The sequence below is a fragment of the Chaetodon auriga genome, chromosome 17 (genome assembly GCF_051107435.1).
Source record: "Chaetodon auriga isolate fChaAug3 chromosome 17, fChaAug3.hap1, whole genome shotgun sequence".
NCBI lineage: Eukaryota > Metazoa > Chordata > Actinopteri > Chaetodontiformes > Chaetodontidae > Chaetodon > Chaetodon auriga.
The window spans coordinates 15,683,453-15,705,298 of NC_135090.1; the positions used below are offsets into that span (position 1 = coordinate 15,683,453).

Sequence of the window (21,846 nt, forward strand, 5' to 3'; positions counted from 1 at the left end):
AATACTCAGCGTCTTTTAGCATGAGGGCTCATTCACATCAAGCTTACTTACATATTCTATTTCTTTTATTACATTCTGAGATTCTCAACCAGAAAACTGAAAATAAAGACCAGTTTACAGCTGTTTTAAAAAAACTAAGTTGTCTACTCTGAGCCTTTGTATTAAAATCAGTCAGTTTGGATGAAAGCAGCTGCTGAAAGTGCACTTTTTTGCACTTTTGTTTGCACATATCACATCTGTTGAATCTTTGCGTGAATGAAGCCAGAGGTGCACTGGAAACTGGACTTTATCTGTCTCATCTAATCTCCTCCATTTACAGGTTATGTGAACTTCATTAGGGACAGAGTCCGCTGACAACTCAGCGCACGAAGATGGAGACATGACATGTACATACACAGTATGTTGCATACGTAATCACGAGCGTGACCGATGTCAAACTTTGTCTCGGACAAAATGACCCATTTAATGACAACATTCAGGTTGCCGACTCATCCTTTAATCATATGCTGTAAAAATAAATTGCAGTTTGCAGCATGTGTAGCTGCTGACAGAGGAAAAGCAGATTTCCCTGAAGTCAGCTTTTCAGCAGAAGAAACTGCTTCTGTACTTCTACAGTCAGTTTTCAGAGGTTTTACGAGCCCCAGGAGTCATGCAACCGACTCTCCCAATAAAACACATGATAATTACCTCTAAAAATGGACCTTTGAGCTTCTCATACAGTACACAGCACAATACATCTTTTACAGTAACACTGATAGACAGCAGCAGATTTTATAGACAAAGTGATGACACACACAGGGAACTCTTGTAACTCTGGGAGCTGGATGGAGTTTTTCAGCTTCATAACAGAAGTTTATCAGGCGCTGCGCAGCGCAGCGATACGTTAAGATGAAAGACAGAATGAAACAGAAGAGGACTGACAGAAGCAGCAGTCACTCTGAAGTAAAGGCAGATTTCTGCTGTGATCGTTGTAAAGACGTGTTAAAGTAAATAAGAGGAGTGTTTCAGTGGATATCTTCAATCAAGGCCAGATGACGAGCAGTAGACATCACTGTCACAGTGACAGTGTTACGGTCAGATGAGTAACAGCACGTAGGGACGGGAACAAGACGGCAGCTTATGAGCTGATCCTGATACTTATCATGTCTTCAGTTTTGACATCAGCACCTGAATGAAGGTGGTCTTGAAGCTCACTGTCAAGGACATGGCTGAACTGCGGGTTAAGACTTCCATCACTGTATACATCTGACAAAAGACAGTTTAATGTCTCCATACACCCTTTTTTCTTAGTCATGCTGGCGTCATCAGTCTGTCAGTCCAACCTGAAGTGTCTTAACAACTGCTGACACATACATGCACGGTCCCCAGAGGATGAACCCTGCTGATTTCAGTGACTTTTCCTCTTGCGCAACCACCAGGCCAAAGTTTGTCCAAGGCTTTGGATTATGACCAAAACTAATGATGACAGTGCTAATTAGCTAATCTTAGCTTCACAGAGCTGCTAGCAAGGCTCTAGACTCTCTTAAAATCCAGGTCCCTGCATAGCTTACCAACTTATTCAAAATGATTTATGCTTTCAAACAGAAAAAGGTGTTTTTTTCTTGGCTATTCGTGCTCTGAGTGTACGGGTGACCACTGTAAAGTTGGTCATTGGTCTTTTTCACAGAAAAGATTTTGTTCAGCAGGAAAAGCACAGATGTAAAATAATATTAATAATGGCTGTATCTCACTGAGCTGCCTCAGTTTCAGGTGTCTGCTGGTTCACCGCCACAGCGTATCGGGACATTCGAACAGAACAGAGCCATTGTTAATGTCATTAGTAACGCCTGTGCTTTTCTCTCCATGTCAAGCCAAAATATCTGCTGTGAAAAGGGCCCATTGTGATGGGAACAGGAAAGATCAGCTCTGCCCCGCCAAACCCATTTTCACATTCCTTTTTCTCAAACTGCTCTGCAGCTGCCAAAATGACGGTCTGGTTCAATAGTTAAGGTTCCCCAGGAGTGGCTGTTGATTAACGTTCACTGACCTTTACCTAACCTTTCCCAGAAAAGGCTGACTTCATGGCCCAGTTTTCTCCTACAGAGGGACAGTAGGTGTGTTTTCACCTGGAACCTAATAGCACCACACTAATACTGACCACTGGGAGAAGCAGCCCACAGCTTAAAGACACAGCAGTCTAGTTTGAGTAACACAGCCACTGAGATTAATGGATGCTGGAAAGATGACCATGAGAATTTGGAGTTATGGTCTATTTTCATCTCCGCAGCTCAGTCTGCTGTCAGAGTTTGGAAGTGGCTCTCCAGCATATGATTCCTCATTTGGCAGATTTCTTCACATTTTATGACACGCTGTCAGAGCCAGCAGATATGTAGAAGCCAGAGTCCACTGTTGAAACGCAGTGAAGAGAGAGAGAGGAGCGCTCAGGCTGCTGGTCACGCAGCAACACTGCTGCTTCTAAAACCTGGATCTTAGCTTGATATTATTAATAATTAATAATAATTTCATGTCGGCTGTATGTTTGATATTCTGTCCCCTTCAAACATTCAAAATTCTTCTTCTCCAGAACAGAGTGAGATTTTCGAGAAAGGCACTTATTGACGGTCTAGCTGAGAGTTAGATGAGAAGATCGACTCTATTCTCAGACCTGATGGTTAGCTTAGCATAAAGCCTGGATGTGTGTGCAGTTGCAGAATAAATCTTAATTTAACTGTGGGGAAAAAACAATTGCGCAACACTGTTAAACCCTAAATGTTAAGGAATTCACAAGGTCACATGTCAACATGCTTAAGTTGAGTAAATGTTTAACGAAGGTGAGAGAAAACTGAGGAAATTCCCACATGTGACTTCAAAAAGTGACTAATCATAACAGATTTTTCTCTCACTACTCCAGTCGATGCAAGTCAATATTTGCTTGCTTATTAAACGTTTGAAACAGTGACACTACAGCGGGGCCACTTTGTTTCTACTCTTCATCTCCAGAATTTCACTTCCTCATATCAGCTCTATCTGGGTCAGGACTGAGTGTTTGAGTCAACAAATACACTGAAAGAAGACACGTTTTTTTCATCTATGTGACACAGATCACAGATCAGTTTCTCTGGAAAGACATTTCAAATAAATCTCCCACCGTAGGACGAAGCTAGAAAAATAGAAAGATTTTATTTAATTACAATCTACAAACAGAAACATATATGTACACTGTGGATATGTGTAAAAACTTTACTTTGTAGAAGACGTCACAGGTTCAGTTACTCAACAAAACCAGACCTCCAGAGTGTGAGTGAGTCAGTGAATGCGGCCTGTGTGCACACCTGTGTATGTACGCTCACGCTCGGTCGGTCACTTGAAGCGAATGATCTCCTGAGTGGCCAGTCTGATGAGCTGGTTGAAATCAAACTGGATGTACTTTCTCCAGTAGCGTCGGTCCCTGCCGTAGGTCTGAGCAGGATAACAAGGACTTCCTGTAGCAGAGATTGACATGTCCTTCAATGACGCTCACATGTTCATCCACAGTGACAACTGGACTCAGATTACTGAAGTTTATCTGGGATTTAACGATAAAGTCCTGGATTTATTTCCATTGTTGTCCCTTGTGTTTACACAGTCCACCGTTCTTTATCAAGACAGAGACTGACTTTCCTCTGCTGAATGGACGAGAAATCTGTTTCATGGCAACGGTTAATGCATTAAATATTAAATGTTCTGCTCAGCGCAGAAGACCTTCTCATTTCTTCTACAGATTAAATCACAAACTGCTGGCAGGCTCACTGGGGCCACTGGGTTAAAATCACACCTGTGACCGTTCAGGCACTGGTTACTGACCCGAGACAAATTAGGAGTTAAAAGAAAAGAACACCTGAAATATAAAACCTGCTCAAGAAATCATTACTAAAAATAGACAATATCTCACGCATATCAGCAGAGGAGAGTTTGAGGACAGCAGGTGATTGTTTGTGTTTCACATGTTCCTGCTTTAACATAGTAACATTTACTTCATACTGAAAACATGATTTTAAAACTTGGTAAGGATTTGTAATACTCTACTATCTGAGCCCAGCCTCCTCAGGCTGAACAGTCGAGTTCACTGATCCTACGTCGCCCTCTAGAGGTTAAGAGTCCTTTTGGTCCTTTTCACCGGATAACCTGCTGTTTGGCTTTGAAGCTGAGACACTGAGCTGTTAGATGGACTTCCTTCATTAGAAATTTTCATCTACATGGTTTAAATGATGTTTGCAGTAACCTTCATAGTCGCCTCTGTGATCACCCTCAGATTCAAAGCAAAGCAGAAAGTAAAAATACTGTTTAGGTTACTAAAAGAACTGGCTGGTGCGTTGGATTCAAAGCTAACACTCAGTGATGGAAAGGAACTAAGTGCATTTACTCAAGTAATGAACTTAACAACACATTTGAGGCACTTGTACTTCACCTGAATATTTTCTTTTCATGCCACTTTAAATTTCTACAATTCAGTGGGAAACACTCCTTAAATACAATTATTTGAAAGCTTTAGTTTCAACTTAATAAACTAATATTTATGCATGTAAAACACATGAAAATGTTCAAGTACAGCTGAAACGATTAGTCGACTGAAGCACTGACAGAAAATTAATTGCCAGCTATTTAAGTAAAGGATCTGAATACTTCCTCCACTGCTGTACATGTGTGTTTTGTAAGAGCAACATCAGATTCGTGAGTTTGTGTGCGCTCACCGATGCCGTGGAAGATTCTGGCAACGGCTCTTCCAGAGAATTTCTCATCGCTGCGGTTGCTGAGGAAACTTCTGATGTCCGCTCTGATCTGATTCTCCCAGTCCAACAACTACAAACAGACAAAAACACACAAGTAGCTGCAATATCCAGAGCATTCGACACTCAAATTCGACTAAAGCTCCCAGTGACCATCCTGTGTGTTTTACCTTATATTTGTCGAGCTCGTCCAGGTCCACTGGTGCGAGTGTGAGGCTGCGGTCTCGCCTCTTGTCGAAGTACTCAGAGAGAAGACTTTTCAGGTGGAGGCTGCGACTCTCATCCAAATCATCGAGGCAGGACGACACGCTGTGGAACGCAACACTGACAGACAAAAACAGGCAGAAATAGTGAGTCTTTAAAAGCAGGTGAACTGTGTTTCAGGCATTGTCACTGCAAGCTTTTAAAAAATCTACAGTGATACCTATTGGCAAACCTGAATTCACAAATAAACTCAAGCATTAATTCAGCATGAATTAAGTGATTGGGTTTAAAAAAAGTCAATTACAAATTCAGATTTTAGAGAGATTTACTGCTGGATTTGTGGATGCGGTCGGTCGCAACTGTCTGGCAACAACACAGGCGGATAATTCAAAGAGAAATCAGAGGCTCTGAGGTTGGAGCGTAACAATCTATCTTTAAACAATGTGAAAAGACATTTCAAGGCTTTGAAAAGACACATTTGACGGTTTTATGATACGAAAAGATTAAGTGTGTAACAAATCCAGCTGTCCTGCGTCTGCGTGTACCTTTTGAAGGCCTTGAAGCAGGCGGTCAGCTGGTAGAGCTGCGTCCCCTCTTGGCTCTGCACTCGATCGTGGAGGAACCGACAAACTCTGTCCATCTCCTCATCGCTGAGGTCGCCGTAGGAACGGAAGTAGAAGGATATGGATGAGAACTCCACGTGGACACCGCTCCGCCCGCCAGCTGAAACACAAACGCTTTTGGTTGATTGTGGAGAGTCGCGCAAAGTTTGAGTAAGACTCCACGAGCGACGCTAGCTTCTTTTTCATGCTGTGTGTTTTGCTTTTGTGTCTGTGTGGATGATCGCTTGAGGTTTTTGAATCCTAAAAAAACGAATCGACCCCAGGGGGATGACAAGATGGTTGAAGCAACATCGAGGAAAAAAGGAGAAAGACAACAGAAACAGTGTTCTCCACTCAAAACAAACCCGAACCCACATTCAGCTCACAGATTTATTGGTCAGGGCTGCTCCACGCTGGGTTGCAGCACTATCATTATTCATACACATACCTCTACCAGTGCTCCACTGCAGCTGTCTGAGTCCCCTCTTCACGAGAGAAAGCTGCCATCCCATAGTGTCCGCAACCTCGACAACATCAAACTCCAGTTGATCACACTTTTCTACTCGCTCGCCTGCCATCCGCCTTCTGGCTAACACGACAGCAACCGGAGGGCAGCTGTGGAAAAAACAAAGTGAAACGAGATAAATCTGATCAGATCTGAACAGCATGTCCTCTGACACCGGGCACTTCTTCAGAATGAAAAACATCTGGTACATTTTCGTGAGTTTCTGGAGCTGTCGCGGTCCATCGTAGCAGCTGACTTTACAGACAGACAGCGTGGGGTGGAGAAGTTCAACAAAGCGCTGAGGATGCAGCTCCAGATAGCAGAGCAGCGTCTCCACACCTGAAATAAGCAAACACATAAAGAAAGAAAGAAAGAAAGAGCAGCCTTTCGGTTTGGTTTCACGTCTTCTGCAGTTTCATTCACATATTTACACTTTGATTGATGTATTCGTGTACGTGCCCTTGTGTGCGTTTCCACTTACCTTCCTCTGTGATGTCCAGAGCCTCCACAGTTTCTTGGATGGGAATCGCTCTCTCATGCGTGTGGCACACTCGCTCTCTGGGCCAATCACTGCCCTCCTCTTCCTGGCCCTTCAGCCAATCACCAGCTGCCTTCACCTCTACATCCTCGTCCTTCTTTGAACCATCAGCTTCCTCGTGTTCCTCTTTCCTCTGCGTGTACTCTTCCTCTGCTTCCTCTCTGTCTACCTGAAGTGGTCGCTCCGCTGCATCCGGATGTGACGCCTCCTCGTAGTGAAAACATCACACAGGTCACATCAAACTCATTCCTCCCAAAGTTTTGGTTTCCTTTAGTGTCCTTAGGGTCCTTGCTAAAATAATCTTAAGCCATAAATTGTTTATTAACTTCAGTTTTTCAGTATTCTTATTTGTTTCAGTGTTAACTGTCTTTTATTACGTGAAAGAGTAAAGCAAAAACACCTGTGCAGGAGACGGTGCTGGTACGTCTGCATGTTCTACGTCCCGCTGAGTGACGGGGTTCAGGCTGCTCTCCTGGTCACACACATCCATCATTTCCAGCAGCTCCGAGTCTTCAATGTCCTTCACACACACAAACACACAGCTTTCACTTTTAGTCTTAGTACAGTGGCCTTGAAGCTATTCATTGAAATAACATTTAGACCACACACACACACACACAGTTACCTTTACAAGTTCCACTTGTTTCTGGTGTATCTGTTTACATTTGCACGGAGGGAAAACTTTCTGCACCAGCTTCTTGACTGTGTAGTAATCCACTGTGTCTGCGTAGATGTGACGTCGGAGCTCATGGAGGTCTCCACCCTACACACACAAATTAATTCATACTTAAAATACGCTGTGTCGGTGACAGCACCAAGAAAAGATGACAAGAGAGGCACAAAGGTGGAGGAAGGAAGATGTAGATGAGAACCTTTGTGAATACAGGTAACATAACATAATGACTAAAATCCAATATATGTGTATTTACTGCTTTCAAAGTTTTACCTTGCATGCTTTACATCTCTGAAACTGCAAAATAACTAAATCCAGCATTTCAGACCACCAGCCCAGAAACACAAAATAAACAGTCTTACCTCAGGGTCCAGAAAGAGGTGACAGTGAGCTGGTTCTCCGTCTCTTCCTGCCCTCCCAATCTCCTGAACGTAGCTCTCAAAGCTCTGGAAAAACAGGACACGCTGATGAAGATGAACTCTTGATCTTTTGTTTTGGTTAAAATCAGAGCACTCCCCACCTTGGGCATGTTGTAGTGGATAATACCACGGACGTCAGACTTGTCGAGGCCCATGCCAAACGCCACGGTGGCCACCACGATTCTGAGCTCGCCACACATGAAATTGTTCTGGACACGACGACGCTCTGACGCCGACAAGCCGGCGTGGTACATCTCCGCCTGCCATTTCAGAGGCTTACGGATCTTCTTCCTCGCTAAATGTAGAAACACAGAGTAGATGTAGTAAATGCATTTTGAGAGATGTAACAACAGCTTTCCATAACATGTTTCACCCCTTTGCCTCACGTTTCTAGCTCTCCACTTTAGCAGTTTAGTTTTTAATCAATCAAAAATGTGAACTATTCCAGTCTTACCCAGATCTTTCTTTCTCTGTGCTGCAGGGTTGTTTTGCGTCTGACTGCTGCTGTTGGTTTGTTTGTTTTCCTTCACCAGCACCCCCTGCAGGCAGGTCCTGAGCAGCGCCGCCACACGAACCGTCTCCTCTCTCCTGGTGCAGTAAACAATGATGGAGTCCAGGCAGCCAAAACGATCGCCTTTCAACAAGGACACTAGAGCCTAAAAATGATAAAGACAGAAGAGACAGAGAGGGGAAAAGTAAGAGAACGGCAGATGTTTCTCATGTGGGCCAGAGACACACAGAAACATGTTACTCATCACACCTGATCCTTTTCTCTATCCAAGGACACAGACAGATGCAGGTTAGGAGGCACTGCTGCAGATCGGACTGCGATGCCGTCTTGATCAGCGATGTCCAGATGTTGTGCGATGTCCAGAGCAGTGGACAGCGTGGCTGTAGCTGTGAGTCCCAGCAAGCACTGCACGCCCAAACGCTCCCTTAGTACCTACAAATACACATATGTCACATATTTTTCTGATGTAAAGGACCGTAAAAGAATCCACACACACATCATCACTGACCCACCTTACAGAGTCTTAGGTAGCAGGGTCTAAAGTTGTGTGACCACTCTGAGACACAGTGAGCTTCGTCTATACAGGCGAAGGCCACAGGAGGGAGCTCCTGAGCAGAGGGCAGACACCCTGAACCTGAACCACTTCCACCAACCAGAGCCTCTGGAGAGAGGAGCAACACACACACCTGACCTGACTTCACCTGAAGAAACAGAGGAAAGAGATTACGCACTATGGGCGGAAAACACGACTGAGCACATGATAGTTTTAGCTCAAGTTTCAAGAATTCTTTTGGTTTAAAGTGCATTACTGTGCTATGAATATACCTCCATACAGTTTACAACCTCAGCGCTTCATCTGACTCTGAGGTCAGTTGAAACTGCATCTGTTACCTTTTCTATCGCAGCTTCTCTCTGTTTCATCGTCATGTTGGAGTGGATGCAGGCTGCCTTCAGACTGGCTGGCAGGCCAGACAGCTACACACACACACACACACACACACACACACACACACACACACACACACACACACACACACACACAAATGGGACATTCACAACAAATGTAACTGAATCACTGACACATTTGCTCTGCACCCTTCAACTATGATTATCAGGTGTGAGAGAGGGTTATTACCTGGTCATCCATTAGTGAGACTAGAGGTGAAATGACCAAAGTGATGCACTTTGATCGCTGTGCATACAGGTAGGCTGGGAGCTGATAGCATAACGATTTACCCATCCCTGTGGACAACACCACGAGGGTGGACAGACCTAAAGAAAAGGTGAGAGATAATCAGGCAAACACGAGTACAGAGTTTGTAGCTGTGTAGATGTGTGTGTGCGTTCTTATATGCGTGTACTGTTCATACCTGACAGGATCCTCATGATGGCTTCCTCTTGTCCTGGTCTAAACGACTGATAGCCAAGGTCTCTCAGAGCTGCGTACACCTCAGCAGGTGTTGCTAAACAGACACATATTACCACAAACAAAACATAAACTTTTGAAAAAATGTACCAGTGTGTATGTTGTTTTTTAACCTGTAGTTGATTAAACAGGGTTTTCAATGTAAGGAACACATCAGTGTTTACCCTGGACTTTCCCATCATCGCTGACATCATAAAGTGGTTCCATTGGCGGTGGAGGAGCGGGACGCTCATAGTCAGGACGGATCACATTCAGCAACACCTCGTCTTTACGCTCACTGTCCACCTCCTTTTCTTGGTGTGGCTGCTCCTCGTTGTTACTGGGAGATGCCACTGGAACACGCAAACACATCAAAATCTAAAACATACATCTTTTTGTATATACACAAAGAGAAAAACTCCAATACTTTGAACTGCTCTGCTACAGTGGGTTAGTCGAGGCAGAAAGGAGCATGCTCTAAGCACACAGGAAGTTCAACAGGCGTACTCAGTGGCTGAGACTGCAGTGTCCCTGTCGCCCGAGCAACCTCCTCCAGGGTGGGCAGCTCGAACGGCTCCTCTTCAGCAGGTGGGTCCTCAGAAACAGGAGGGGGAGGGGCTGCAAAGCAGAGTTTAGAGGTATTTGTTGTTTATCATTACAAACAACTCAGAGGTGATACTTCTGTGCAAAGCATGCTGAATCTATTCTTTATAGTGGGGTCCTGATGTGTTCAGGCAAACAGGCTTCACTTCAACGCGGTCACAGGGATTTTTTTTCAGTTTTTTGTCAAAGAAGCTGTGTATTGTGTATTACCTGGTCCTTTGCATTCCATGGCCCAGTGTCCGGTCCCTCCACACTTGTAGCAGGTGTCACCTTGGCGACTGAACCCCCCTCTGAATCCACCTCTCCTTCCTCGGCCAAAGAATCCACCACCTCCACCAAAACGTTCGCCTTTCAGCTGGAACTTCTGCATATACAACTAAAAACACACACAGAAGATCTACGTTAGACACCAGGGACACGTTTTGTAATGTCTAATAGTCACGTGTCACCTGATCCATAGTTTAGATTTCAGGTAAAAGACAAGATTTTAGAAGAAATTACAAGTGTGTTTTTACTTTTTTCTACAATTTTTTTAAGACAACTTCTCTACACATTAGGGATCAGTCGTACACACGTCAGCGCAGCACTCACAAACACACAAACCTCACCTGTTTGCGTAGACCGACACCTCGGAGTGCGTATCCTTTCACATGAGATTTCTTCTTCAGATTTATCTTCACGAAGTTACCCTCTGCACCCTTCATGCTCCTGTACAAATAAAGAATTGTTTTACTCACAGAATACAAACAGGGATGTTTCAACATTAGTTTATAGTCCGGGAACACGTGTGAGCTCACTGTACCTGGCTCTGACAGGCTGAGTGTGGTACATCCTCTTGGTTCCATATTCCTCCTCTATTTCTCCTAACAAGTTCTCCTGAGGAACCTTGACAGGAACAATATTATACTGAACTACTTTGCACAAAAAAGAAAACACTGTACGCTGTGATCAATATAAACTAACTGACCTTTTTTGGCCCCTTTGTTTCCTTCTTGTCCTCCGGCTCTCCATCTTCATCTCCCTTTTTCTTGGCTCTCCTTTTCTTCCCTCCTTCTTGAGCTGAGCTGGGGTTTACGTCAGAGCCCTCCTCTTTCTTTTTGGCATTCCTACGCCTCTTCTTCGGTCCTCCCTCCTCTGTCGCCTCTCCCCCCATGTTCTCTCCCTCTCTCTGCCTTTTCCTCCCCTTCTTTTTTGTACCTTTGGATTTGTGACTCGCTTCATTGTCGTCTTCTAGCGCTGGAGGTGGTGTCAGTCCTCCTTCCATCTCCTCACCTCCTGCCTTGTTTGCTATGTCTTCCCCTCCTCCTCCTCTCCTTCTTCCAGTGCGTTGTTGAGTAGGTTTCCGTCCACTATCACTAACTATTCTGTCACCAGTAATGCTCTTAAACCCTTCATCTCTTCCCAACTCTATGGCCTCTCTTCTTGCTCCTGCTGCATCCATTTCTTCTTTCCCAACTCTTTCATCTCCTTGTATTTTACCCTCTGTTTCTCTTCCCCTTTCTCTCCCCATTTTCTCCAGATCTACCTCCTGGTTGCCTGCTCCAGGCTTCACATCAGCCCCCATCTCTCCAAACACCTGACACCTCTCTAGCCACTTCCTATCAACAAAGCACAGTCTGCTGGCAGGAGATGGCCTTCCTCCAGCGCCTCTACCTCCCATTTCTCCTCTGACACCTCCAAGAACTTGTGGGCATTCTCTCGAGCCAACTGAAGTTCCAGCACCTGCAGAACCAATACCCTTGTTTTGAGTTCCTAAAGTTTCATCATTTTCTGTTTTGTCTGCTGAAGTTCCTATACTTTCATTTAACTTGGCTCTGGCTCCTTCATCTCCTCTTGAAGTTCCTACACTATCTGCAGAAGATAACGATGACAACAGGGCAGAAGATCTGGCTGAAGAGGGAGCTAAATTATAGCCATTTGGATTTTGTGATGTCATAATTTTACTAGTATTACTCTTACTACTCATAGTACTACTACTACTACTACTACTACTACTACTACTACTACTACAACTGCTGGCAGCACTTGCAGGGTCTTCAGAGGACTCTCTGACAGATTCAAAGGGTTCAAATGGTTCTTCAGGCTGCACTGGTTTGAGTGCTGATGAAGTTAAGGACTCCAGTGACGGCTTAAAACTTCTGTAAAGAAGATGTTTAAAATCTAATAAGTGCACATTGTAAGAAAATCAAAACAGAGAATAACTGATAATGACAACACAATTGTTGGTGCCAACCCCAAGTGCAATGCAATATTCTGTAAATTTTGGTTTAACATCTATCAATAAATAATACACTGATAACATACACAGGTAACACAACAACACTTTCTTCCATGTAATTACCTTGGTGAGAAAAGGCTGGACTCAGGTTCAGTGGAAGCAGTCTTGGCAGTGGCAGAGACGGGGCTGTTTGTCTGTCCAGTCTGTCCATCTTTCAAAGAGTTTAGAGGCACCCGACCGGGTAGGACCGACTTCCTCAGTGAAACAGGTCTGTCCTGGAATAACAAACAGAAAACTCAGCATTGGTACTAAAACCAGACAAATTATTGTGATCAGTCTGCCACTTTATCCTAGAACAACAAGGAAGCCCAAGTCTTTAAGTGTACTCTCTTACCATGATGTGGTGTGCCTCACCTTACTGAGTGTAGCCAGGTTGTTTTTAAGCTTTAAGCCATAGTACTGAGCAGAGGCCTTCAGACTGTCTCTGTCCTGGGGTGTCAGTGTGGGAGAAGATAAAGGAAGTGCACTGCGGTTCAGATGGGCACCCCAACAGTCTGACTCCTACATCGATCAACAACGGGCAGAGAAAGACACAGGGGACAAATGGGGGAGAGTGGTAGAGAATGACAAAGAGGTTAATACTCATTCAGTGCTGCATTTGTGGCAGGAAAAAATGATCTGACAATGACAGCAAAAAGTTAGCTGTCTAACTTTGTTTATGCTTGCACAGGGTTACATTAATACACACTAACATGCACAGAGACACCCACAGTCATAAACACCCTTTCTTGTGTACCTTCTGGGCCTTGTGGGCTTCAGCTGTAGATCTGGGCTGTTCAGCATGTCTGCCTGCAGTATCACCGCCGCCGTTTTCTTTGGCTTGTTTCAAACTTCTGTATTCTTTGTATAGCCCTGGATTACAGACACACAATGTGATATGTTTCTAAACAGATTAGTAATGCTAAAGATGGACGAGCTATTAATACTTCTGTTCATCTCGTACTTACTCCTGGTCTCCTCTGGAGCCTGATCAATGTCCTCCTAGAAATTAAACAGCATTGTAATATTCAACTTTTATGAGAAAACGCACCTCCACATGCATACATGTTCTTATTGTCAATCACAGCAGCGAGCTGTCGCTCTTTTGCTGCTTGCTAACTCTCGTGTATTTTAACGTTAGCGTTTAAATTACCTTGTTTGGTTTCTTCTGGTGCTGGTTGACAAACCCCTGCTCCCATCTTTTCAACAGAAGTTTCACCTCATTGTAACGATCCATGGTAGCCCTATTTACAGGATGGATCCTCCCTAGCTGACAGATTTAGACAAAGCTATTTAGCTTTAACTTAAATACGTAATTTAGAGCATAATGTCTGCCAGGCGAAAGCTAACGTTACAGCAACACGATAGCTAACGTTAGCTAGCTAGTGTTATAAACGCAATGTTATTGTTAGCATTTTACAGCGATTGCTTTACGGTTTTGAGTGACCGTGAATTACTTCTTCCTGCTGCTTCTCCTCTACTAAAAGTTAAAACAACCTAACTTACAGGTGTAGTGCATTACTATCTTATTAGAAAACTGCATCAAAGGGCTCTGTTCCGCTGTGTGTGTATATGTGTTTACGATTTTCCCGCGCCGGAAAATGTCAGCTTGTGTTGCCAGGTTCCTTCCTGCATCCCCCAGTCTCACAAAACATAGCTTTCTGATTTTACACGGACTCAATCTACGAGGCGAAAAACTTCATGACCAACAGGGACATAAGGATAGTAGATACAAAAACAGCAGTCTGTGCATAGTTGTGAATGTATTGCTTTTGTAATGCATCCATTTAGGTTTACAAGAGGCTCGAGTCTGTCAGGCACTTCCTCCTCCAGGCTCCGCACGGATTCCGCCCTCTTCTTAAAGAGACAGTGACACCAGAAATGCTCCCAAACTTTGCTTTCCACTCTCCTTTTCCACAGTTTGAATATGATGAAGCAGTTACGGGCTGTATGAATACAAATATCTATATAACTTGTCACCATGTCTGCCAGAATTAATGCCATGTGATTTAAAAGATATACGTGCGGGGGTGGAAAGTAATTTAGTTCATTTACTGAAGTGCTGTACTTATCCTTTATTTTAGTATTTCCACTTTATCTAACTTTATACCTCTATTCCAATATATTGCTATGCTACTTTTTTTTTTCTTTTTTTTTTTTTTTTACCCAAGCTGCGGGCCCTTGTCATGTCAATAAGTTTATCATTTACAACCACTGGACTAAACTGCATGCAAACAGACAAAATAAGCTCCTACACAGTGACGCACCAGTGTTAATCTAAAAATTAAAAAAAAATGATAATAAATCAGTGACACGGGACATTTTATTGCCGACAAAGTACTTTTACTTTGGATAATTAAAGTACATTTTTCTGGTCAAAAAGTGTTTTTGTGCTTTCACTTAAATAAGATCATGAATGGAAGACAGTACTTGTAACTGAGTATTTTTACATGGTTGTATGGGTATTTTTACTCAAGGAGCTGAGTAAACATATCAACAATTAAAAATCAACCCTTACATCAATCACTGTATGCATTATGTACACCATACATTTATTCATTTTGCACAGGACTGGTTGTACTGGTGGTTTTATGTGAGACGTCAGCCTACTGTCACTGAGACACACATTTAACACCTGCTGGATCACACTTCACTAGATATAACAGGCAGATGAAGAGAAAATAAACCGCTAACATTATTTTAGAAATCCAATGTTATTATTTCAAGTGGATAATTGATGCAGTGCATTAAAGCAACGGCAAAACATATCGAGGCATTAATGAAACAGGAAAACACATGGTAACAAAGAACAACACTTTTATTATCAGGAGGCACTGTGTATAAAAAGTGTTAACCGTGGAGGGTAATTCAGACTGCTATGGCTCTGATAGTGAGTGCTATTTTACATTTTTCACAGTGAAACATCATTTCATTCCAGCTGGGAGACCTCGTGGAAGTATGCACCGAGCATCTTGATCCCCTGAATGTAGTTGGTCCTGAAAATGGAAAGATGAAACAGTGACGGCTTAATTGGTGAAAAGCTCTTCTCAATCAGTAATTTGGACATAAAGAACATGAAGCTGTGCACTAGGACGTACCTGTTGATCTTTTCATTCTGGGAGTGAGCTCCATCATCAGAGGATCCAACAGGGAGCAGCATGACGTTACGTCCTGTGGCCTCCTGGAAGGTCAGGGTGACGGGGATGCTCCCACCCTCACGGGTCAGGTCAGGCTCCACACCAAAGACTGTGGCGCAGCAAGGAGGAGGAGAAAATAAAAAAAAACTCTACAGCATGAATAACAAATGCCACAAAATGTATTATCATCTATTAATTTCTCTTTAGCTAATATCAAATGAAGAAGTAAGGAAACACTTCTCACTTAACCCTTTGTGGTATCGAAACCTCACTTATATTTGTGGTGGAGAGGCAGTGAATGGGAACTAGTTTCCACCTCCTACTCATTGCCTTCGTTGGCTGGATGGTTAGATTTAGGTATAAGGATTGATAATTGATTGGGGTTAGGATAAGAATATCAGCCAATCAGAGGCAGAGCAGGGGGCATCATTCCTTTGCCATCTATGTGTTTTGGATGGCCTGATCCTTTAATCATACGCGTTTCTCTCAGTCTTGCATCACTCAGCCTCGTACCTGTCTTCATGGCCTTTCGACCAGCCATGTAATGTGGGTGGTTGAAGTCAGAGACCCAGGCCCTCGCTCCGTGGCCCAAGTTCAATTTCAGTTTGTTGGGGCTTCCCAATTCAGCAAACTTCTTCTGCAGGTAATCCACAACCTTGATAATGTAAAAGAAAAAACAGGAGTGAAATCAAAGCAGCAAGTTTGTGAGGATATTTCTCCACTGAGAAATTTGTCAGTGGCAGCTCTAATTGAGCAGCAGCTTCAGAGGTTATTAAACATGTCGGAGAAGAATGAAGGTGGTCCCGATGACAGGCTCCCAGTTCAGGCAACTGTGGTATATAATTTGGTTTTGTATTTAAACAATTATAATACTGCTGCTTGTATTCTCTGTATAATATTTAGCATTAGAGTTGAGATATTTCAGGGTTCACCTGCTTCTCCACAACTTTGGGGTCCATGTCGGGGACGAGGCGGATGGAGAACTTGCCGATGACCTTGCGGGGGATCACAGTCTTGGCCCCTGCTTCAGAGAACGCTCCCTCAATGCCATGAAGAGAAAGAGATGGATACCTCCAGCGGTGCATGAGGATTTGCTCCTACAGGAAGACCAGAACAGCTTAAATTATGATAAATTACTATGAAGTACTTCAGAGTGGTGCAGCTCATTGTTCTTCTGACTCATGTAAACAGGATGCCTTGCCTTGGTGTCATGCAGCAGCTTTCCAACTCCAACGTCGTTGCAGTATTCATCCAAGTCAAATTCAATTTTCTCATACAGCTTTGTCTCCTCCTCCGTCAGAGGGGCCACGTTGTCATACATGCCCGGAATCAAAATCTTCCCTCTTTTGTCAACCAGGGAGCCTGTTGAGGAAGCAACAAACAAGACGCCACGTCAAAGAAATCCAAATTTTACTACCACTGGTTTCCTCTGAACCTGCAGTCCAATGAGTTTTATGAGATCATAGTTCTATTATCAGCTTCACTTGCCCATAAGTGCAATCAGGTCGGTCATGGCTTCGTGAACAGAGCCTCCAAACACCCCTGAGTGCAGATCTTTGCAGCCACACTCCACCTTTAAATTTAGAAACAATCATTTTAACGTGGGCCATCAAAACACAAATTCACACAATACTGGAGTACAGTCATGTTATACTGAAACACAACATCACAGTAGGTCAAACTACACATTTAAACCGCACTACAATCAAACTCCACCTCGATGAAGAAGTAGCAGATTCCTCTCAGACCGTAGGTGATGCAGGGTTTGGTCTTGCCCAGCCAATAGTTGTCAGAGATGCAGACGTAGTCCACGTCTTTAAAGAAAGTGTCTTTTCGAGCAAACACCAGTTCATCCAGACCCTCAGACCCAGACTCCTCCATCCCCTCGAAGCAGAATTTGATGTTGATGGGAAGCTCCTGCAACAGGAAGAGATATAATAATAAGACAAAACACTCACACATATCACCACAAAAGATCTGGAGTATAGAAGGCTGACTGAGCACATCCTATGTCATTGTTACTTCTTTCCCTCAAAGCGTTTCAATTTTCCATCACTGTCCCAGGGACACGTAGAGCTGATTCAAGACAAGGAGCAGGTGATGTGACTTGGTTTAATCATTAAGTGCCAGCTGGATAAGATGCACAACACGACTGCAGTTTTCAGATTACAGACCTTTGACCTCTTCTCCTGCTGATGGCTCCAAAGTGATCGACAAGCAGTTACTAAATCAGCTCTGTACTTTAACACAGAGATAATTCATTTCTCAGAATGATGCAGATATAAGTCCCTCAGATTCACTGTGTGATATCGACATATTCTATATCTTTAGTCAAACTTCCCAACTGACTCATGGAGTTCAAACATCAGCTTACATTTGCTAGCGACACTTGTAAAATTTGGTAGTGAGAGTCATGATTTCAGCCGACAAAATGGTCGTCAGCTAGAATTGGGGAGCCTGCTTTTGTTTACTCCTGGACTAACAAGGAGGTTGGATCACGTGAGGCAGGAGGTACAGCAACACTGTAAACTGCAGATATGGTTTGGGCAACTCCACCCCTGGAACCAATGGAGGGTACAGAAAAATACCCCAAGTTAGCAAGTTAACAAAACTGTGGCAGGAACTTTACCTGCTGGATCTTTTGGTAAGCCTCAATGCAGTTAAACCAGGCCAACACGGGACCCTTGTCATCAGTAGAACCTCTTCCAAAGAGCTTACCTGCAAAGACAAAAGTGTTTGACTGACTACCTGGTAGTAAGAGCAAAGTGAAAGGAACCCCTCCATACAATGAAAAGTGAAAGTAAAGATCTGTGGTGTCTGTCAGCACATGAGGTCAGACTCTAGTGACTAAACAACTGGATATTGACGGAGGAAGCAAGAACAGAGCTGACCAGGCAGGAATGAGACGGGGGGAAGTGGATGTGGTTCTTTCTATCAGCTGACTATCACCAGACAACACAGAAGACCATTTGGGTATTGGTATTCATGGCACACAAAATCCAACAAATAAAAAAAGGAAAGAAGCCCAAATTGGCTCAATATCTGACAATTAATCAATCTTGATAATGCAGAATAACAGATTACAAACTTAATCTTCAAGTCCGACAACAGATGAGGAAGCTGACCAGATTAATTAGAGCTGATACATAACACAGGTTTTACAGGAGTTCACACACAGTCGAGTGTATCTGTGTTGTTTAATGCACGACAAATAAACCCTCACAGTTTAAAGCCAACTTCATACGATACATTCACCAAACAACATGCTTCACTCAAACCCTTTTGCCTTCTGTAAAGCTGAATGTACAAATGATTCTTCTTAAATGCAACAGTACTTGTTAAGCTTGACCTGTGAGGTTTGCAGATAAGACATTATTAAGAATATGGCCGGACTCTTAAGCATGAGGTAACTGGGCTGGACTTTGGAAACGTGTAGCAAGTGCAAAGCTGATAAAAGCTCAAAGAGCATTTAAACAAGACGTCACATTTAAGTAAAGAAGATGAAAACAACTTCACAGCTCAGTTTGATGTTGTTGTTACTGAGGTGTGAATGACATGTGTGGCCCTTCTAATAAATGGGTCTGATATTATATTACCAGTTTCATTATATTCTGTAGCTCGGTCATGGCTTATCTTAATTACTTTTCTTTTAACTGTCATCTTTGTTTCTGCCATCAGGCCTTGTCTGCTAAGACATGTTGGTCACTTACTGTGTTTCAGTGAGATTTGATACAGTAAGTTTGCCAAGCCAAAAAAGAAAGTGGTGTAACCTTTACATTGAAGACTGGGAACAGAAAACTTGAATTTAACCACATCACACCTCAGCTTACACGCCTAAAAAGGATCCCAGTCTACTTCAATATCTTCCTTCGAGAAGAGCCACTGAAACAGCTTCAGGGTGATTTTCTATCAAACAGAGACCAAAAAATTTCTGCTCTCACCATCTTTTTCCACCAGAGTGAAAGGCTCTGTGTCCCAGCCATCGTCTATACTGGCTGGCTGGACATCAAGGTGGCCGTAGATACACACGGTCTTCTTGCCCGGGTCTGACCCCAGACGACCCAGGATAATAGGCGGCAGGGGAATCTCCTCTTCAGAGGGAAGCTGCACAAACAAAAATGGGTAAAGGGTAAGGTTTACAAAGAGCTCCCTTTTTTTTTTTTTTGCATAAAAACCATTAACAGAACCATATGTACCTAAACAGTGGAAAGTTTTGAAAAATCCACTCATTACTAATGATGAGATACATAGATGAACGGTCCAAACTTTAACAGCGCAACACTCTTACACACTCTGACCTTCTGTTTGCCAATGTCCACCAACTCCACTGTTCCCCCCAGCCTCTCAATGTCCTTGGCTGCCATCTCCATCATCCTCTTGATCTCTCCACGCTTCTCTGGCCAAGCAGACACACTCTGGACTTCCACCCAGTCTGCGAGGCGCTAGGGAACAAGAGAAACTCATGTAAATTTCACTGTGGTATAAGAAAATGTGATCGCATGTGTAAGATTGATTAGGTTTTGTTAAAGCATTCAAATCTGTAAAGTGGAGTCAGAGTGAATGTGTCTTAGCACAGTAGGGTTACAGTTAACATATCATTGAAAGTGTTTTGATTTCATGTGGTCCGACGGTTTAACATTTATAACATTTGGCACACACGCTAACTCAGAGTGAATGAGTCACACTGCTGCTTACTATTCAAGATCAGTGAAGGCAGACAATAGCAAGAAGTCCCCCCTTACACTGAGCTATTATGTCAAAACTTCACCCAGGACGAGCTTACCTTCACATACAGATCCTGGTGTTCGTCCACATACTTGAAAAGCTCTGTGAGATGGGCCATCTTTGCCAGCGACAGGAGCTGAGGGTTCAACAGGCAGAGTGGAGTGAGAGTCTACCTCATGTCCCTTTCTGTCTTATGAGAGGACAAAAACCCCACCCTCCTGCAATCCTGCTGACGGTTGCTGTATTTGTGCCTGTCCACTGTCTGAGTGTCAGAGGAGCAGGTTTCGCATCAGGAAATGGTGGTTTTGCAACATTGCAGTCACAGCTGACTACTCCATTACTTTGTATATCTTGGAGTATTTATTAATAACATCAAGGATAAAAAAGGCACAAAGTAGAAAGTTGCATCATAAACGATGGATCAGAGAGCTCACTGCCCTCCCTTTGAGCTGCATGTATGAACCATTGTAGCATCAGGTAAAACTTAAGCCACAAATGTTTGTGCCAGCATGAATTCAGTGTATTGACAATTACTTTAATGTGTGACTCTGTGGTGTACAAGATCTGTGCAAAGTGAAAAAGTCATTGTATGTGTGAAAGGGATTTTAAACAAATCTCAGTCCGACATGAGCAGCAAAAATGAGCTCTGACGTGTTTATTTGAAGGTCTCCTCATTAGGAAAAAACTGTATACTTAGATAAATATATACATCTCAGAAAGAATTATGCTCTTGTGCAATAGTTTAATAATATCTATCTATCTATCTATCTATCTATCTATCTACACACACACACACACACACACACACACACACACTCACTCTTTTTAACCACAATATAGCTAAAATCTCAATTTTCACTGTCATGCTTACCTTGCTTTCAAAGTGAAACTAGACCGTCTTGGTTTTCCTGAAACTACGCAACAGCCCTGAGGTCCAGATCTCTAACAGTTAACCTTGATATCTGTGAAAGCAGAGCAGCTGCTAACTTACCTAAATATGTCCAAAAATTAGCCTCAGCTGAGTCACTTGGCGTTACTCTGCATGAGAGATAGCGTTTTCCTGACTCAGTGCTTGCTCTGCTTATTTCTGACACGCATAAAGGACCATTACAACTAGCTACCTGTTCAGCTATAAGTTACTCACTTTGAGTTTATCGCCGCGCAGCCGACGTCCGCATGTGACTCCTCGCACCTGACAAACGCTTCCTGTGTTTTCTAATGACGTTGACACGCAGTTCACACGTTGCAATGGTTTGTGTATGTCTTCTACGCAAAACGGAAAGAAAACAGAGAGGAGGCTTCAAAACCACCGGCGAGGACAAAGCGGCAGCTTGATTCTGGTCGGGATTAACTCGCTTTTAAGGTCAGCCTCGAGTGGCCATTCGAGGAACTGCAGTTTTTGGCACTTCCGCGTTGTCCTCATCTTCGATTGTTGTGTTCCTGGCGCAAAGAATTGTGGGTGAGCAGCAGATGCTTCGTCATGGTTGTTTCTATGGTCCAGAAACAGTATACAGAGGAGAGA

At 43.4% G+C, this 21,846-nt stretch overlaps 3 protein-coding genes across 5 annotated transcripts; all 3 read right to left on the reverse strand.

The window, feature by feature from the left end:
* Nucleotides 1-3,339: 3,339 nt before the first annotated feature.
* Nucleotides 3,340-10,896, reverse strand: recql4 (RecQ helicase-like 4). Its single transcript, XM_076754741.1, has 20 exons — nucleotides 10,814-10,896; nucleotides 10,416-10,581; nucleotides 10,110-10,220; nucleotides 9,788-9,955; nucleotides 9,568-9,660; nucleotides 9,333-9,469; nucleotides 9,089-9,172; nucleotides 8,710-8,898; nucleotides 8,447-8,629; nucleotides 8,217-8,342; nucleotides 7,788-7,970; nucleotides 7,630-7,713; nucleotides 7,220-7,357; nucleotides 6,538-6,640; nucleotides 6,266-6,395; nucleotides 6,000-6,166; nucleotides 5,495-5,672; nucleotides 4,916-5,069; nucleotides 4,710-4,818; nucleotides 3,340-3,461 (listed from the first exon to the last, which is right to left on the reverse strand). The coding sequence occupies exons 2-20, from the start codon at nucleotides 10,573-10,575 to the stop codon at nucleotides 3,340-3,342; spliced, it is 2,619 nt and encodes an 872-aa protein (XP_076610856.1). The 5' UTR covers nucleotides 10,576-10,581; nucleotides 10,814-10,896.
* On the reverse strand, nucleotides 10,793-14,068 carry LOC143335286 (uncharacterized). Its single transcript, XM_076754583.1, has 8 exons — nucleotides 13,616-14,068; nucleotides 13,431-13,464; nucleotides 13,220-13,335; nucleotides 12,838-12,984; nucleotides 12,547-12,698; nucleotides 11,173-12,343; nucleotides 11,008-11,090; nucleotides 10,793-10,913 (listed from the first exon to the last, which is right to left on the reverse strand). Exons 1-8 carry the CDS (start codon nucleotides 13,697-13,699, stop codon nucleotides 10,793-10,795), a joined length of 1,908 nt encoding a protein of 635 aa, XP_076610698.1. The 5' UTR covers nucleotides 13,700-14,068.
* A 1,189-nt stretch (nucleotides 14,069-15,257) lies between these two features.
* Nucleotides 15,258-21,716, reverse strand: cndp2 (carnosine dipeptidase 2). 3 transcript variants are annotated; one of them, XM_076755210.1, is made up of 12 exons: nucleotides 21,469-21,716; nucleotides 20,383-20,460; nucleotides 19,898-20,041; nucleotides 19,541-19,703; nucleotides 18,229-18,317; nucleotides 17,316-17,516; nucleotides 17,088-17,172; nucleotides 16,801-16,961; nucleotides 16,532-16,696; nucleotides 16,113-16,254; nucleotides 15,561-15,708; nucleotides 15,258-15,458 (listed from the first exon to the last, which is right to left on the reverse strand). In XM_076755210.1, exons 2-12 carry the CDS (start codon nucleotides 20,440-20,442, stop codon nucleotides 15,392-15,394), a joined length of 1,425 nt encoding a protein of 474 aa, XP_076611325.1. In that variant the 5' UTR covers nucleotides 20,443-20,460; nucleotides 21,469-21,716; the 3' UTR covers nucleotides 15,258-15,391. The 3 variants fall into 3 exon arrangements, with proteins under 3 accessions (XP_076611325.1, XP_076611326.1, XP_076611327.1); XM_076755211.1 differs by having other exon boundaries at nucleotides 21,196-21,661; XM_076755212.1 differs by lacking the exon at nucleotides 21,469-21,716 and adding an exon at nucleotides 21,316-21,433.
* Nucleotides 21,717-21,846: the final 130 nt, after the last annotated feature.